The sequence below is a fragment of the Vidua chalybeata genome, chromosome 2, assembly GCF_026979565.1.
Source record: "Vidua chalybeata isolate OUT-0048 chromosome 2, bVidCha1 merged haplotype, whole genome shotgun sequence".
NCBI lineage: Eukaryota > Metazoa > Chordata > Aves > Passeriformes > Viduidae > Vidua > Vidua chalybeata.
This window is the reverse complement of record NC_071531.1, coordinates 61,269,231-61,287,782: the sequence shown is the minus strand read 5'-3', so window position 1 is coordinate 61,287,782 and position 18,552 is coordinate 61,269,231. Positions and strand designations below refer to the sequence as shown.

The window sequence follows — 18,552 nt, the reverse complement described above, 5'->3', positions numbered from 1 at the left end:
TCAGGTATGCTAACCAGTATAGACAGGTAACTCCAAATGAAGACAGTACCTCTCCATTAGGTGTCACAGATAAAATTTAATCTGAGATACTGTCAAGATGTTTTCCAAAGTTCCAATTCAAATAAATGTTATTACTGGGAGTAGAAGTAGGAGGAGCTATTTATATTTAATCATTTGCTTAACTACTTTCCTGGACTGAAGTCTCTGATGTTTTATATCACTGTCATTCAATACATTCACCTTTGGTAAAATAAAGGCTAGTTTAGCCTTTATTTATAACACTTTAAGTGTTTCTTTTCTCTCTAGTAGAACTACTTTGGATATATGCTTTTCTGCCTTCATAATTCTTATGACTTGGCACTTGCTTCTATGTTTATGTTCACACAAAAAGAAGCTCTGACATTTTATCTATAAGCCTAGCCCTTGGTCCTGCCTACTTAAATGCTTAAACTCTCCAGGCAGTTTAAGACATCACTATTGAAGAGATTTATAATTTATTTTTTTAAAGAAGGAACAACAAAATACTGGATTTGCACAGCACCTACCTGAAGAAAAGATCATATCGAAGATCATCACTAGGATTGCCAGATGGTGTGGTGTAACAGTAGTCCATCAACACATTCCACCTGCACGGGGAGTAAAGGGATAGATGAGGGGACTGGCAATGCAAGCATGGGGGTGGGGGGGTGTGAGTGAGGTGAGATGAAAGGACAATACAAAAAAGAATACAAACAGGTAGTGCAGGATGTTACAGTGAAACTGTTACTGTATTAAACAGGTCACATCCCAGTCATTTCTTCAACTACTTAGAAGATTAAACAGCACAACATAGCAGCAGAACCTTATAAATCAAATCATTTGGTTTCATGTAAGTCAACCACTACACACACTGCACATCTCTTCTCAGAAATCATGGCTACATAGGACTAGAAATCAAAACCAGCCCACTTTTAAAAGCCCTAGATTTTCTCACTTGGTCCAACAGAGACCTTTTGTTAAATAAAAGCAATCTAGGAATTAAAGTATAATTCAGGAAAACTTTCATAACGAGAACTACAGCAAAATATGCATTCCCTGCCAAGGACCTGACACCCTCCAGCTGAGAGCAGTGATTATTGAACACCAACCATTATTTTTAAATACAAAAAGCTATGAGGAAAGACAGGTGCTTCTAAATCAGATAAGTAACAAGAGCTGAAAAACAAGCAAGACAGGATATAACACCCTCTATGGTACCTGCCATCAAGGTTCGTTGCTCTTACAGCTGCATATATTTTGGTTTTCAAAGGTAAACCTGTACTTGGAATAAGGAGTTGCTGGCTGTATGTTGAATCCTGTAAAACAAATATTGCCTCAATTGTAACAGAAATTCCACTCTTACAACCCATCTGCATCCAGACTGAGCTCTCAGCAATTTTTCTGACCCTTCTGTATAGAATGATTTACTTTGTCCTCTGTAAAGGAAGAAGCAAGAAGCAATGCCAGAGAAATTGCCTACAAATTTGTCTGTAAAGACTGGCTTTGCCCCATGCAACAATTTGTGAGAATATATGATTTAATAAGGTGGTTGGATCAGTGATTAAGGAAAGCATATTATTATTCATTGACACTTCAGTAAGTCTCCCAGAACTTACAGGCACACAAAGGAGCTACTCTCGTTTTCTAACAGAGGAGCTTCACTGGGTTGTCACACTGCACTCTTTCTCAGGAAAAGTTGCTAAGGTTATTTGAATTAGTGGAGATAGCAATGCTATCCATGAGATGTTATATATTTTAAGCTATAGTCTGGGAGAACAAAGACATTCTGTTATGCAAAGTGTAGTTTCTGTGGAAGCTGACTAGTTGAAAACTAGAAGTAACAAATATTTTCAGTTAAAATCTATTATTTCAAAAGACCTGTTTCAAGAAAGCTGTATTCAACATAAAAGTTGGGAAATCCCCATATATATTCCCCTACTACTTAAATATAGCTTTTTGCTCAAAATCTAAACCATTAATGTCACTTTAGCAACAAAACAATGAAACATCTGTGCAACAGATATTAATTGAGAATGTCAAAATGCACAACCTGGTAAAGTCACCTATGTCAAACACAGTGCTAATGCAGATAGCACAGTGACTCAGCATGTTGAGACCGACCTCTTGTTAAAGTTCAAAACACTCAATACATATGAAAAAAACTGGTAGATAGGATTTCAATCAGATTCATTGTGGCAAGTGAGACCATGCCAAGCAGCAGCTGACAGAAACAAGAAGGTTTACACCAGACACCAAGTGATTTTTTTCAAATGCCAAAATTAACACCATACTCAATATCTAATCTATGCAGTAACAGAGGCCTTCAGGTAGGTTTGCCTTCTTTCAAATTAATTATACATTTCTATAACACTTAGCTCTGTCACATTTTGCAACTGATTAAAAAGTGCAAGACCCTCACTATCACACTCCATAGTTGCTGTTTTATTCTTTAAGAGTAGTTTTTATTCATTTAGAGAGACATTTGCAAAAAGGCATAAAAGCACATAGCCACTTAGGCTCTGTGAAAGCCCATTAAACATTTTGCTATTAAACTCCGAGTCTACCATAACAGCTTTTATCTTTCCTAACAACGACATGTACTAGCATCACAAAGTAAATCTAAACAACACTTTGGGACAGAACACAGAGGTAAGCTTAGAAGATGAAGAGTCAACATTAAGAAATAACAGTACAGCTAAATTTGAAGAAGACAGCTTTCAGCCAAGAAACAAATCTGTACACATGCTCTCAACTAATAGCAAGGGTGGACATGAGCCTTGAGGCTCCTCCCAAAACCTGGACTGCTAACAGGGATCAAGTGAGCCCACAAGACAGCAGGTGTCCAGAGGCACTCCGAACAGGGAGAAATGCAGGCAGCGCACAAGCTGCCCATATATTTATCCAGCCCTGGGAAGTGAAGCAGAAGGGCATATCCACCACTGGAATCTGCCAGCCTTGGCAGCATTATTCATGACAGTGCAACTCACTAGGGCAAGTAATGTGACTGCTGCCAGGATGAAAAGACAGCACTGGTCATGGTCAACTTGCAAGCTTACAGGGGTGGGCAAGATGAAAGCACATTTTGGCTTTTGAGGATATCTGAGGAAAAAATGTACTCAATATGAGCATCAACAGCATTTATTCCTGACTGTTTGCTGAACTGGGCCCTGAAAGGCAGTCAACATGCAATGGTCAATACTTGGCTTGATGAGAAATTTGTCTATTTTCATTCTGCCCCATCTTTTTGATCACGGGTTTATTTAAAAATGAGAGAACTATAATCATCATTTTAACAGATTATAGGTTTTTATAAACCTATAAAATGAGCAAACATGATTTTTTTTAGAGAATGCCATTGAAAAATGTCCTGTTGCAGTATTTATAGCTCATTATGTTCAAAGCATAAAGCATTGACTTTTAAATCAGTTGCATGAATTATAACTCAGCAACACAATGGCATGAATAACAATGCAAAAAAAATTGGATTCATAATTTACAAAAATGATGCTTGATAGATTGAAAAATTGATATTTAAATCAGGTATTTAAAATGTATGAGTAAAAATTTTAATCAACACAAAAATATAATTTCAGGGACTAATGATAAGTAGAGGTCCTTGCATTTTTCATGTTTCAGTGTCACCAACCCATTTACATGGTAAAAGCTTTTACAGTAATGCATATTCAAATTATCTAAAACATAAGGAAGAAGCATTGGATGAAAACTGTTATAATTATTAACCCTTAAAATCTTTAAAGTCCACACTGTAAGGCAATATATGCATCAGGCTATAGATTTGGAACTGATGCATCCTTCACAACAATCACAGATGATCAAAACACTCTGATGAGGCTTGAACATAAAAATGCCACAGCCAAAGTGCTCGTTCATTGCTGTGGGAATAGGTTTGGAATAATTTTACAGAATTCTACAGAGTACTCTCTGTTTAATCACAAAGCACCTATACACGCACAAAGAAACATAATAAATGCAAACAAAATATGCACTCTGGAGTATGATTGTTATGGCTACAATTGATTAGTCACATGGCACTACCAGCTGAAAGCCAGAGCTGTAAATTGAGGAACTGTATAAATACAGGACAACAAGACTGTGTCTGTCTTCAAAGACCAGCCATATAAACACAAGACAGCAGATACATGCCAACAAAAAGGAAAAAGGAATTCAGAGATGGAAGATGCCTGGAAGAAAGGATTGGCTCATGGGAGGAGTGGGAAGGAAACAGCAAATTATGAAGAGGAATCTATACTTTCATCTGCTAAAACAGTTTGTATCCACATAGGACAGGTGTTAATTTAGTCCTGGTCATACTGTATTTTATACTTACATTGTAAAGCAACAAATTCAAAGTGCTGATAAATGTACCATTGTTCTCTCTTACAGAAATAGCAGCTGATGACCTACAACAGAACCAGAAACCAAAAACCATAATGTAGAAAGATACATTATTTTTGTTTTTGCATACTTCAGTGGACTTTATCATTAAAAACCTCAATGAGTCATATCACAAGGAGTTAATTTATGCATTTGAATTAAAAACTTCAGAAACAGGAATTTATAGTGGAAATACTGACAATCTTAACTATGCAGAAAATAATGGATGCTACATGAAACACGAATCAGAAAAATAATTAGCAGAGAGGCAAAGTGACAAAAAGGATCTCACTTCACATGATGCACAGGGTTTACTCATCGAAATATTTTCTCTTGCATTCTATATTTACAAGCTTACAAACTATTTCATGAAGATTATTTTCTTTGCCGCAATAATTTTTGAGAAGAATTTTAAGGGAATTTTAAGGGAAGTTTTACATTAGCTAAGGGCCTCTTCATAACAGCAGGTCTTAATGAATCTTACATAATAATGCTTATTATCTCACATAATAATGCTACAGAATTTTCTTTTTCCTTGCAACACTTCTTCTTTTGGTGCTTTTTCTTTTCCCTTTACTCTTAAACAGTGAAAAATTGCTACGTGGACAATGCTGTTATGGCATTCACATATACATGCTTACACAAGCATGGGGATGAAACACATAGAAATGAAAAAGCACACTTACGAAGCGAGCTGAGTATTGTTAACCAAGTACTCCAGTGGGTAGCTACAGCTAAATTTGTACAGAAGCCCAGGCAAATAGCTGATAATCGTTGGTGGGTCTGGTGTATCAATGTAGCCTGAAACATTACCTATCTGTACCTCTGAGGTATTTCCATAAGCATTGATACCTCGAGCTGAGGATACCTATTGAGGAAGAGAGAAAATTACTATTAGCTGAAGTTAACTGTGGAACAAAAGAACTTAAGGGCACTGATGATTTAGCCCATAACGTACCCTGAAATATCTTCACTAAAACTTTCAAAAATTATTTTGTTTAATAATATATTCCCTGTGTTCTGTTTTTCACCTCCCTGGAATCATGCATTTAAAATTCACAAGCTGTATCCCTGTTCTTAGAACAGACTTGAGCAACATTTGGAAAGAATTATGAATCTTGGAAGTATATTTTTGGTAGGTATTGTTTCCTCTACATTCCCAATGAATTCATGCAACTTATAAGGAAAAAGTAAAGCAACTTTTCTATTACAGTTAAAAGTATTACCTTACAATGAGCTTCTATATCCAATAAAAAGGCCAATATACAAACAATTTCATTCACAGAAACAATATTCTCTCATTGTTGAGCTTCAGTATGGACACATCAAAAATAAGGTACTTTATAGGAAGCCTGAAGCCAAATAGTTGAACTTTGAGTGTGTGTCATGGTTTGACACTGGTGCAATGCCAGCGCCCCCATGAAAATACACCTTCCCAAATAAATGCTGTGAGATGTTATCAGGAACAGAGCAGAGCAGGCCCAAGCTTAATAACAAAGGGAAAAATAACTTTATTAAACTACTACTACACAAGACACACAGACTAAATCCAGGATGAAGACCTTTTAAAACACACACCCCTCCTCCTCCCAATTTCCAAAACACCCACCATGAAACATCACCCGGGATTCCTGATCAAATTACTACCCTTCAGATAATCAATACTCAAACTATCAAGGGAGAGAGAAGTCTCTCTTGCACCACAGACCCCCCAGGAAACACAGTTGCCACCTCCTGTGTTTCCCTGTCACACATGGCAACCGCCTGGAGAAAATCTGCCAGTGTGACACTCTCCTTTCCATGTCACAGTGCTCTCACCACCGTGCATGGACAGACTGCTCATAGGGCTCCTTTAAGGATGCTTTGCCACGGACCCAAAGACACAACAGTTCAGCTTCTCATCCTGGGACTACAGTCCCCCCCATTTTCCCCTGGGGCCAAGGGTCCAAGAACAGAGATCATCTTCTTCCTGAAGACAGAGGGCATCACCATTCCCTCCTCAGCTTTCTTCTGCTCTTGCCATTCCTGTGCTGTTAGAAGCCGAAGCAGGTCTCCTTGGGTCACCACTGCATCCCCCTAAAATGCAGTCTCTATTGCAGGAGATTTTTGGTTCAGTCTATGGCTAACAAGAAAAGTCCAGCCAAAAGCTACTTCATCATCTCCTCCCACCTAAATATTTCTTCTAACATTTCAGGTCCTGGACTGTCTCTCTTCCACTACAAATCAAGGAGGAGTAATATTTTACAAAGCCCTCATTTCCTGGAAAGGGTTAAAAGTTCAGACTCCCTGGATGGCTGAAATCTCTGGCCAGCATCCCGTCTCCCACGCTGGGCATCATCCCCCCCCCTTTCTCCTTCTCCTCTGCCGGCAAATTTCCAGGTGCGTCAGGCTCTCTGTCACTTTCCCTCTTGGCGGGGGGGGGAGGGGAGAGGTGCAAAACAAAGGTATCTCCGCTTCTCTTCACCCTTCCGTCCAGGAGCTGGCTGGGTTCCAGACCTTCAGCCCCTCGGCCTACCTGGACAAGGCCGCGTGGCTTCCCCTCCCCCACCCAGCCCATGGCTGGGCAGGGGAGAGTCTGCACTCTCTGAGAATCGGAATCAAAGAGACAGTTCCCCTGGGAGTTCTTGCTGTTAACCCCCTGTGTTCTCAGAGGCGTGTCCATACTTTCAGTGGTCACTCCAGGTGCCAATATCCAAACCTGACCACTGATTGGTTTGACCCAACTTCCTGGAAAAAAAATTCACTTCCATGTCAAACCATGACAGTGTGGCTTTCTTTATATTATATATTTCTAAATCTTAAATATAAACTATGAAATGTCAGAAATTACAGAGCTGAAAAGTAATACAAAATTAATGCAAATGCAACCTGAATTGCATCCATGGACATGTACTATTCTGTATTGCTCAGCTCAGAGTGTGCAGAGCCTGCAAGAACACACAGTCCTCAGGAAAACTGAGGGACACTTCCCTGCTGGTATTAGCCCAGCTCCACTCCATCTGTAGCTACTGATCTGAATAAGGGGGTTGTTGAAAACAATTGAGAACAGCACAAATTCCTTTCTCAGCTGGCACAGACACAACGGAGCAAATTAACATGGCACTGGACTTCTACTGCAGCATTTCTTTTATACAACTGTGTTAGCAAAACAGATGCTCTCAGTAGCTTTAAAACACATGGTTTCTTAAAAAAACATTTCATTATGGAAGAATCATCCTGAGCTGCACATGAGTTGTAACATTTTGCAGTAAGTAGCACAGGACACACAGCAGAAATTTTGATTTCTTTGTCTACCAAAAACACACCTAAAAGTCAGAAGCAGGCATGCATTTTGCCCATAGCATACTTAATAATTTTCTAAATAGCACAAAAATGTTGAAAATAGAATATTCCAGGATCAGAGTTTTTGCCTAAACAGTACAGGCTAAATTAGAACAGTCAACTAAAGCTTTTTTAACTTCCTCATCACCCTACCCCCCATAAAGTAAAAAGCTGAGTCTGCTGTATTACAGAAAGACATGGGTTTTACACAAGTTCTGCCTGAACTGTTGTCTTTCCCTTACTTTTATTGAAAATTAGCTTGAAGGTCTTTGCTGTGAAACACTGCCAAGAAATGCAGGGGACTGTAAAACTCCAGTGTGGGGAACACGATAAGAAATGCTCCCTGCTCCATTTTTGTCTTCATCTGGGGACACAGCATGAATAAACAGGGAGGATGGGGGAATATTTTTTGTTATATTTTTAGCAGCTGCTTTGTCTTTGTATTCAGTGCAGGCTGGTGGGGGACTTCATGGGAAGCTCCAATTATTTGGACTTATCAGACTGGGATGCCTTTTTGTTTTGATTTTAAAAATCTAGCTCTTACAATTATGATCAAGTAGCAAGTTCAGGGAGTTTACAAGGTCACAGTTTACACAGGAACAGGAAGAAGTTGCTTCCTGGAAAATTCTTCTACTGCAAGTCATAGAGGTGCTACAGCTGGAAAAGAGTCTTGAATTGGCTGAACTGGTTGTTTGTTAAAATTTTAAAAGAAAATTCAGCCTAAGGCAAAGAGGTCACAGAGCATAGCAAACATTTCAGCAAAATTATTAGCAACAAAACAGGGGGTTTGTTATAAAAACTGACAGGGACCAAGTACAAATAAGAATTCTGGAGAGATTAGAACCCTTCAAAATAATACATTTTTAAACTTGTTTTTTTAAGCTATTCATAGGTACTTTGATATGACAGGGACCAAGTACAAATAAGAATTCTGGAGAGATTAGAACCCTTCAAAATAATACATTTTTAAACTTGTTTTTTTAAGCTATTCATAGGTACTTTGATATCACTCAATGTGATAGACATGAACTGTCAAACTCTCCACTTCTGCAAAATCTAAGGCATGGTCAGCAAGGGTTTTAGAAATACCTTGGAAAAATCTCATTCTTCCACTGAAAAAATTCTTAAATAAAAATTATACTTTCTAATCAGAGGACAAATATGTGTCCCGCTATATTTTCTCAATAGTAATCAAGATTATAAGTTACCAGCTTCCTCTGGTTTTCTTTGATGTATGCAATATGTTTCCAACTGGGTAAGACAAAGTAAAAATTATCTATGAAAGATAGAATGCTGTCAAGGGCATTCACTTGATCCTATGTATACATAGCTATAATTTTGCTTTTTCTTGGTCTTACCACTAAAGTGTTTCCACAAGATTCCAAAGTACTCAGATTGATGATGAAAATGACCACTGCTGGAAAGGTGTTGTTATTGATGAAGCCCCTGCAGTGGGCATCCCCGTGTTTCCCATTCAGTGCCAGATCTGTCTCAGAATAACCAGAAAAAAGAACTGTGCAAAAATTTATCTTCATAGTAATTGTCTGTACTCCACAGAAAACATTGATATCTCGCTCAGCTGCAAGAAAAATATAGGGAAAGACATTGTAAGAAGATTTGAAGCAATCATTATACAACTATTGTAGCAGTTAGTGTAGTGTTGTGACTTCCAATCAAATAAATTTTTAGATTTCAGTTTCAGAAAAATATTAGAATATAAAGGTAGGAATTGCATTAGTCTGAAGAACAGAATTGACTCTACCATTTCACTGAAGAAAAAAAACAAAAATTAATATAGTAACATAGTGTAACCAAGCAAGAAATACATTAATCCCACAGCAAATCTTTTAGTAGCACATTCATAAAATGAAACACTGCAACAGAGTAGAAAACAGCAAGTGGTTAAATATTTGGAGTCTGATTAAGCAGCCCCCTCTGGAACAGAAATTTCCAGCAATTTTGAGAAATAGAGAAGGCCAAGCTCTGCCTCCCAACCCATTCTGGCATGGAAACTGGCTACATTTTTCTGAGTTGTCTGGAGTCCACTGTGTATGAGATCACAGTCTCAGGCAGTGCAGACTTTGAAGTACAATCAACAGCATAGTAGAGTAATTTATTATGATCTCTCCAAAGTTGGTTTTCCCTGGGTTTTGGTTTTGGGGCTTTTTTTTAAGAACCATCAACTTGACCTTTAATGAAAAATCAGTTAGCTCTTGAAAGACTATGATCAATACCACAAAGCATCTTGCAATCTTTCATTCTGTGCATTATGACAACACAAAAGACTTAGAAAGAAGCAGCTGTTAAAACTGATCAATTTTTGAACAGCAAAAAAACTTTCTTTGCCAATTTGACCTTTTATTCAAAAGTTCTGAAGATTTTTATGTTCTGAATGGAAAAGCATCAGGTTCAGACACAGGCACAAGCAACAGATTGTTTTGCTTTAAAGCTCTAACATTGCTCTTCTTTAAGGTCTTTGCACGTAGATGGTTGGGGGGCTGTTCTGGTGTTTCCCCCTAGTACTTTACAAAAATACATACTGCATTGTGTTAAACACAGACATTACTCCATTATAGAACTAATTTATTACATGTGCTTAAAGATTAAGGGCTATTAAAAACTGTAGAACAACTTCAGTCAATACTATACCATTAAGCCTGCTAAAACAAATTGTTTCACTGCGCAGTCACAGCAGAGAGGAAATTTCCATTACAATGAACTACTTCTTCCCTCATGGTAAAGAAGCACAAGCAGTTTAATTTAGACAGCTTTAATGGTGGCTTTCAAGCCAAAACAATCAAGTGCAGAAAATAACAGGCCAAACTCAGTCCTGAGCTAATGTCATGATAAATGTTACTCACTGGGTGTAAATTTGGGTAGAAAGGTACTGGAGGCAAGACAGGAGGTGAAGTGATTTGGCATGAAATTCTCCTGGTTTGTACACAATCATAATCTCACTAATGTAATGCACAAAGATCAGGAAGCAGCATGCCTTCGTTTCCACTGCAGGATGACTATTACCTACCATTTAATGAGTGTACCAAGGTAGAGGGGCCAGCACAAAATGGGGAATGGCAAAGTGTGCATTTATGTTTCCTCGGACCAATGCACAAACAGATCATAACAAATTGCAGGATGTAACAAAGTAGCTCAGTTAATTTCATAACTCACTTCAAGCCTTTTCAAAAAGCAAAATAATAACTTTACCAATTAAGCTACCACTAGTAGTTGGAAAATTATCATTTGACACTATGGGAAATGAGACCCTTGTGTGTGAGATACAGGAGGATAAACAACCTTTCCAGACTCAACCTCTTCTGCTCACTACTTCATGAGGAAGTATTGCAGCCAAATTAATCCATTCTGGAAATAAAACCTTTTTTGTTCAGAAATTTATCTGCAGCCAGTCCCAAACAGATCTAATGCCCTCTTAGATGTTAAATATCTAGCTCATTTCTTGACAATTTGGGAAGGTAAATATTATTCCTATATAAGTTAAAAGAAACAAACAAACAAAAAAGTATTTGCATTCCTGCATTAAAAGCCTCTGGTTTTCTGAGTCAGAGGAGCGATATTTGAAGGTTTTGGGACCCAACTGATGAAGCCTTAACTATAATGGCCTCTCTGTCACAGAGTTTCCATACAGGCAAACCAGGTTTCTTTCTGACTCAAATCACACAAGCTATCTACAGCCAGAAGTGCTCATGGATGTCTCTCAAGCAAGAGAGTAAAGCCCAAGAGGTACACAGATCCTACAGAAACAGAGACCATCTTGAATTATGGGCAGACTCATGGGGGCAAATGCTGGGAGCTCCACTGCCCACTTCTGCTCTGTTACCCCTCCACAGGTTGACAACTCACCCCAGGGCAGGCAGCCAAAAAACCCTCAGAGGACAAGAGTTTCCACAGAACACCATTGATAAAAGTCATTCCATCAGAAGAGGAATGAAAAGATCTGTGTAGTCCAAATCCAGTTTCTCTTCACGAACCTCCTCTTTGATCAAATCCCTGCTTTGATATTGAATTAAAATGCATAGTGTATGTGAAAAAGCTGCAACATTTCCTCAGTCCCTACAAAGTCCTCAATATGAACTCAAGACAAGAACCCCCTGAATGAAAACTGCATGTCCCAACTGGAGACAGACTGCTACAGTTCTATGCCCCAGAAGCCTTCTAAAAACTATGCTTTACTGCAATGCAGAACTAAAGTTTTTTCCCTATGTAAGCTGGCTGAATGATGGCAAGACCTAACCTAATTATATATTCTCTAGAACACATCTAGCTTTGGTACAAAAAAATCACTGCATTTTCTGTGTACCAAAAATGGGGCTATTTTCCTTCATTCCTGATGACTGTTGCATACCTGCACTCTAAAATAAACCTGCAAACAGCAGAAACAAAAGTTCTGTTTAATTGTCATCCTATTTATGCAGAACTATTCCTATGCAAGAAGTCACCTAAGTGATGAATGATAAAAGCACAAACAAATGAAAAATGGATGAGCTCCATGGTTCCTCTAGGAAGGCTTCACTTGTCCTCTTTGTTGAAGACAACTTCTGTTTCTTATCAACATTTAAAGAAAAAGAGGAGATAACTTCAACACCCAATGGCTTCTCCAGTATCTGCACATCATGCTTGGAATTCCAGCTGACAGCAATAAAGACTCCTTGTGTGGAACAAATAAGGAACAGGAAAAAAATCTGTCCATAACAGGTTCTGTGAGTAGTATCTCAGCCTGGAAGATACCGGTTTTAAAATGTTACCCTTTTTGACCTCTCTCTCACCTCTCCCCTTACATTTGAACCCCAAGGGCCCTGAGACAGCATCCCCAAAACCACAGCCTGAGCCAGGAGCTGGGGAAGCCAGCACAGAAAGAGTGAGCCCCTTCTCCCTGCAGAGGCTCTCTCTCCATCTTCAGTAGCCTCTCAGCTCGACTAGCCCCAGCCCATTAAATAGCAGACCCCAGCCCATTAAATAGCAGACCCAATATATTGAAAATAACACCTGCTAAATTTGGGGCAAAAGGGGTTCCTGGCTTTTACTTCCATCTCAGATGCACAACTAACAAACAGAATTATTTTTCTTTCCTAGCTCTCAAAATCAACAGTAAGACTGTTGATTAAATCCCAGCCTTTGAGTCTTTGCTGCCTTAGATGACAAACAAGAAAAAGCAGGACTCTGCTCTCAGCTCATATGGCCAGTGAGGGGTGATTAGAATTTACTTTAAAAAAAATCTTTTGGCCTGTAACCTAAACAGATTTTCTCCCAAGTCAATGAGATTTGGCAGACATGGAATTTGATATGACTCATTTTTATGAGGCAGAACTGCAAGAGGCCCCTAAATACCCTCAATAAGAGATGAATTCAATTTACAGGTATCACATTGGAAAGAAACATTGGAACAGAGCAGGTGCAAAAAATGACCAGAGAAAAATTTTAAAACACAGAAAGAGGAACATAAACTTCCCTCTATCTGTTGTAAACATCTCAAGAAGCCTCAAATGAGGACCAAATAAACAACAATTTCATAAGAAACTCAAAAGCTAGCTCAGAAGCAGGTGGACAAAATTCACTCACAATTCAGAAACAAGCCTGCAAAAATTGACGCTAAGAAATGGTATATATATATTATTAATAGAATGGGAATATATATATATATATATATATATATATATATATATATATATATATATTAAAAAGTAGCTTTCAAAATACTCAGCTAAACTGTGATTTTCTCGGGAATGGAGACAAGGTATTTGATCTTCTTTGCATGTCTTATTTCTCTCTTCTTCATGTTTATATTGATTAAGTGGAAAAGAATCAAACCCACTGTTGGTCCTTATGTCAATAAAACACCTAGCAGTGTGATAGTAACACTGGAATCAATAAACCGACTTTCTGCCTTCTGCTGACTTAAATTTAATAAAAGAGCTGACCCTTCCTGAAAAAAAAATCATAACTTTTATTATTCAGAAAGCAACAACAGGAGAGGTATTACAGTGTAATACTACACTGAGTGTTCATTACTGAACTATTCAATTCAGTCACTATCTTAGTAAAACAAGATGTGAGAGCGAGAGTATTCACAGCCTTCTTTTTATTATTTTTATTCTGTCTATAATACAACTGAAGCAGGAAGGATCAGCAATATAATAGAAACTAAAAGGATCCTTTGCCTGAGTAAACCCTGATACCATGCCACCAAGACTGACATTTAATTTCTATTTCTCATTGTATTAACGCTTTGAACATCCAGTGTCCCCAAAATTACTTCATTCCCATTTTCTTAGAGGAAGGAAAATACATCATCCATAGACAAAACTCATTGCTTCACCTGTCCCTAAGCAAAGACTTAATGTTGAAGTGAGGCACTAAAATTTTGCCATCAAGGTAATTTTGCTTAAAATAGATACATATTTCTTTATTTTACTAAAAGGATGTAATTATATTCTCTCACCCAGGAAAAGAAAACTATAAAATCTAAATATGAAAGAAAACCCATTTAAAAGTGTGAGAGTGTTAAATCTATAGAGAACATTTGCAATAATATGAGCTCTGGTGAATGTCTTGGACAGTTTAGAGCACTGGCAAAAGCGGGTCAAGCCCCACTGGTGTGAGGGGAATTGTTTGCCTTGCTACCAGGCTGAATTTGACCCATTGTGCAATTAAGAAAAAAGCAAAGTGCATCATTAGGCAAGTTCATTGTCACAAAAACAGTTAACACTCAATTAATGTTGAGTCCTACCCCCAGGCCTTAGACAGATTTAAAGCTCTGTATTTAAAAATAAGCACTGCTTTGAACCAAGACAATAAAGAAGCCATTAGAAAAAAAGTCTATTAAATACTTACCAGGAAACCTGCTATGGAGGTTAGCATCACAGTTGTATCCATTGAACTGAGCAGTCACTGGGAGCACTTTAATTGTCAGCAGGAGCAGCAACCATACCTGTTCCATTGCAAAACCTAGCAAAACATTAAGTGGTTATTACACACATCTGTTCATTGCATTAAAGATGCTCACTGCAAACATTCTATCGCTCAGGAGGCAATGATCTCCAGCAAAGGAACTGGAGATAAAGTTCACAAAGCCTGTGGGAAAGAGGTCACAGACAGTAGGGCCTATTTCTCTGCTCCTGAGTAATGTGTGATTTCTATTAACTTCTACAACTTTCAATCATAACTTGTGGCAAAATAAAAGGCACTCAAGGATAATAGAAAAGGGAAAAAAAACCTTAATATATATTGATAGATTAGAATTGCTTGAACATTTAAATTCCAACTGTTTCTTGATGTTTCAGTGTAAAATTCCTTAAGAAAGACTTCTTGGCTAAGATAAAACTATTGTTCCAAGTAATGGAAAACCATAGAAATAAATGGTTAGCAATTCTCAGGCTCAAGATCCTAGAATAAAAATTGGTTCATATCTATTTGCCAAACAATTGTTCTTTGCAGCACAAGTGCAATTAAATTGAGCTTACACAAAGAGCTGGTACAGATACTTGTATCTACTTGGATTGTACCTGGCAATCAGAATACAAGAATTTCTAATGTTCTCAGTAATGATTCCTTTTGCAAGAAAAGCTCCTAGGTGTAATACCTGTGGTATTTACCACAACCTAAAACCCCCCAGCTTTTTATACATGTCTGTCAAAAGCATCCCAAAATATTGAGATTTTTGTCAGTGGATCCAAGTGCACTAATTTTTTGTTTGGTTTATTTTGTTTGTTTGGGGGTTTTATATATGTAAGATTTTGTCATTCTAGAGAATGTAGCTGCTGATGTAGACCCCAAATGTGGCAATGCTCTCTATTTGCCTAGACAGGAACTCAGCAATTCTAAGACTTAGGAAACTGCTTCCTCTAAGACTACAGATCACCTCTCTCCAAGTGGATAAGGAACATGCGCAAATTCAGAGGTGTTGCACACCTAAATGCAGCCATACCTGGCATGGCAAGGGACTGTCCTGCATTGCTGAGAAGAGCTGGCCACAGCACATGGAGAGAACATTTGAGACAAACCTTCACTCTTTACTGGATCTTTCAAGGCTACACAGCAGTCTGAGCTACTTCTCCTCAATAATGCAAAGGTTTTCACTAATTTTCAAACTATGCTCACTTAATGCTCTACGTTGAAAGAAAGACCCTTAGAAGACACTCCCACATGCTTTGTCAATGAACATAACTCCAAGAAAACACTGACCCACATTCTAAAAAGTCAAAGGTATGTCCAAGTGTACAGCCAATGTTTCCTGTGTAATTCTGCTCGGAAGTACACGGAATAAAATGCAGAATTGGAAACACCAGCTTCCAGCTAAGCATGCACATTTGGGAAGTCAGATGTAACTTTTGCTATTATCACATCCAAAAGCAGCTCTCCCACCTAGCTCTTCACAATTTTCTCAACAAGTGAGTTACAGCAACAATGCAACCTCCTTTTTGTTTCAGGTGGATACTAAATTCCAAACAAAAGCACTCTTTGACACTTAACACTTTTTCCATTAGATTCCTGTGGAGATTGACAGCACTTGCAGCTAATGTTGATGAAGAATTGTGGAAACATAAGAAAGAAAATAAAATTTCCAACTGGGTTGCTATGAAACCTCTGTATTTTCATGATCTCTTCACCTTGTCCATCACTCTCAGATGAAGCACAGCAATGTTTTGCTTGTTTGTTTACTATGAAAATGCATATGTTATTTTGGAAGAAACATCTTTTCTTTCAGAAAGTTGGCGTTTCTCCAGTGTTCTGGAGCCTTTCCTCTGCTTGTACATACAGCAGTTATATCGATAAAGTGGCTACTGCTGTTCTCTTGTATATGGGCTGGTTTCTGATGTCCATTACAATGGGATACATCAAGGGCAATTTACCAAGATCTAAATCTGAGTTTAATTTTCTATCATCCACATTGGTTTTCTGCTAATAAAAAAAACTGTTTGAAAAGAGTTAAATGAAAGATGTCACTGATGAAGCTGTAATTATTATTTTAGACGAAAAGCAGAACTTCATAATAAATTCTAAAATATTAATTATTAAACATAACTTAAACTGCTGCATTTTGGAGGAAGGATAGATGATTGCTAAGGAACAAATCTGAATTAAGATATTAAGTATTTATAGCATTATTTCTCCAGCGGTATTCAGAACAATTCAGATTTTAACACAACCAATAATGTCCTACTTGCTTTTTGGCTATTGACTCATCTGCATATGAATCAACATGCAGATCCACATCACCAATTGAGCTGACTCCTGCTGCTTTTGGTTAAATAAGCTAGGAATATGCATTATTTTTCATTTTTCAAGAGAATTGCAGGGCTAGAAAGCATCCTGAGAGGCCAACATCACTGATCTGCCCATCCCAGGCACAATTAAGGCAGCCATTCTTGCTTTTCCTGCCTGGTCTTAAAGGCCCCTAGCAAGCTATTGCTCAACAGAAATTTCTGAACTTCAGCCTCCCAAAATGTATAAGGCATCCTAACCAAAAATTTTGTACCATACCGATATGGCTGACCATTTAATACAATTATAGAAGTATAAAAGTTTTATCAAAATAGTAACAGGAACATGATATTCTTGCTGGTATATAAATATGAAATTAAAATCCATGTACAAAATCATAAGACAGCATGCAAGTGTCAGGAATGGGATGATATATAATCCTGGAGTGAAATTCATAAGGAAGATATTTGCCTTTTTTTCTTCATTTAGTGTGCAATTCTTAGTATGCCTTTTCTGCGGAATGCAGCTCTTGGTGGTTGCAAAAAAAAAAATGCTTCTTTGATCTACAACAAACATATTTGGCTGTTAAGAAGATATCCAGGATTAAAAAGATGTCAACACATGCTGCAAGGGAAATCTGACCCTTTCTGTTCATTAAACTCTTAAACAACAAACCCATACCATGTTTCACTGATGCACCAAGACCCAGGCCCTACTGTTCTGTGCTGCACATCACTGAAGAGTACAGAAAGGTCAGAGTTGCAACAGGCAGTCCTCACTTTAATTGCTATCACTTTACGAAACCTCGTACCTGGTTTGATAAACTTCACCATGTCGGAAAACCTTCAGAGAATTCCCAAGTATTGTTTATGATTTAAACATCATATGCTTTTGCAGTCAATTTAGGAATTTAATTCCACTGAGAAGCTGTAGTGTGATTTAAATTCCCTCTTCTTTCCTCTGTCATGACCTGATACTCATTTCTCTTCTCTCCCATCCTCTCTAAAAAGATCTTAAATTTTCCACTGTCAACAGCATTCACTGATTCAGCCCTACATTTTTATTGAATTACATTTTTGAGCCAGTTGCAACTTCTAAGTACATTATTATTTCAAATAGTCTTCCTGTATTTTATAAGAACTTCCTATAGTCCACTGCTTATTCTCTATTTTTAATTCACAGGGTACAGCAGTTCAGCAGAATATGGTGAGCATCATTCCTTCTGACTGGATACATCTTTCAAAAAGAATAGTTAATAGTAATAACAAAAATTTCTGAAAGAAAATTATAGATGTGATGAGCACATAATAAGCTGTTGGCACATTTATAAGTGTTATCTTACATGCCTAATATACCTAGTAACTGCCTAAATGTTGTCTAGCAATGTTCATCAGGCATCTACAAGTAATGGAATAGGAACATTACTTCTGCTTACAAAAATATTTTCAAATTATCATTACATAGTTCAACAAGTCCATCTCAGTCATCTTGTGACAAAATAGTTCCTTGTCCTTCTGGCTTGCATTCATCTCTCTGCCACACCTGCTTCTGCTTGTGCACCGAAGATGTGAATAGTTGTGAAGTGCATTTATGGTGCCA

At 37.8% G+C, this 18,552-nt stretch overlaps 1 protein-coding gene across 5 annotated transcripts in view; it reads right to left on the bottom strand.

The window, feature by feature from the left end:
• Window positions 1–18,552, bottom strand: part of ZPLD1 (zona pellucida like domain containing 1) — a 103,839-nt gene that overhangs the window by 16,138 nt on the left and 69,149 nt on the right. For all 5 annotated transcript variants that reach the window (XM_053936496.1, XM_053936500.1, XM_053936495.1 and 2 more), the window contains 6 exons: window positions 14,584–14,697; window positions 9,093–9,313; window positions 5,100–5,281; window positions 4,367–4,439; window positions 1,237–1,334; window positions 546–626 (listed from right to left, as the gene is read on the bottom strand). In XM_053936496.1, the coding sequence (XP_053792471.1) occupies window positions 546–626; window positions 1,237–1,334; window positions 4,367–4,439; window positions 5,100–5,281; window positions 9,093–9,313; window positions 14,584–14,689 (761 nt within the window). In that variant the 5' untranslated portion in view covers window positions 14,690–14,697. The remainder of the gene's footprint in view (window positions 1–545; window positions 627–1,236; window positions 1,335–4,366; window positions 4,440–5,099; window positions 5,282–9,092; window positions 9,314–14,583; window positions 14,698–18,552) is intronic.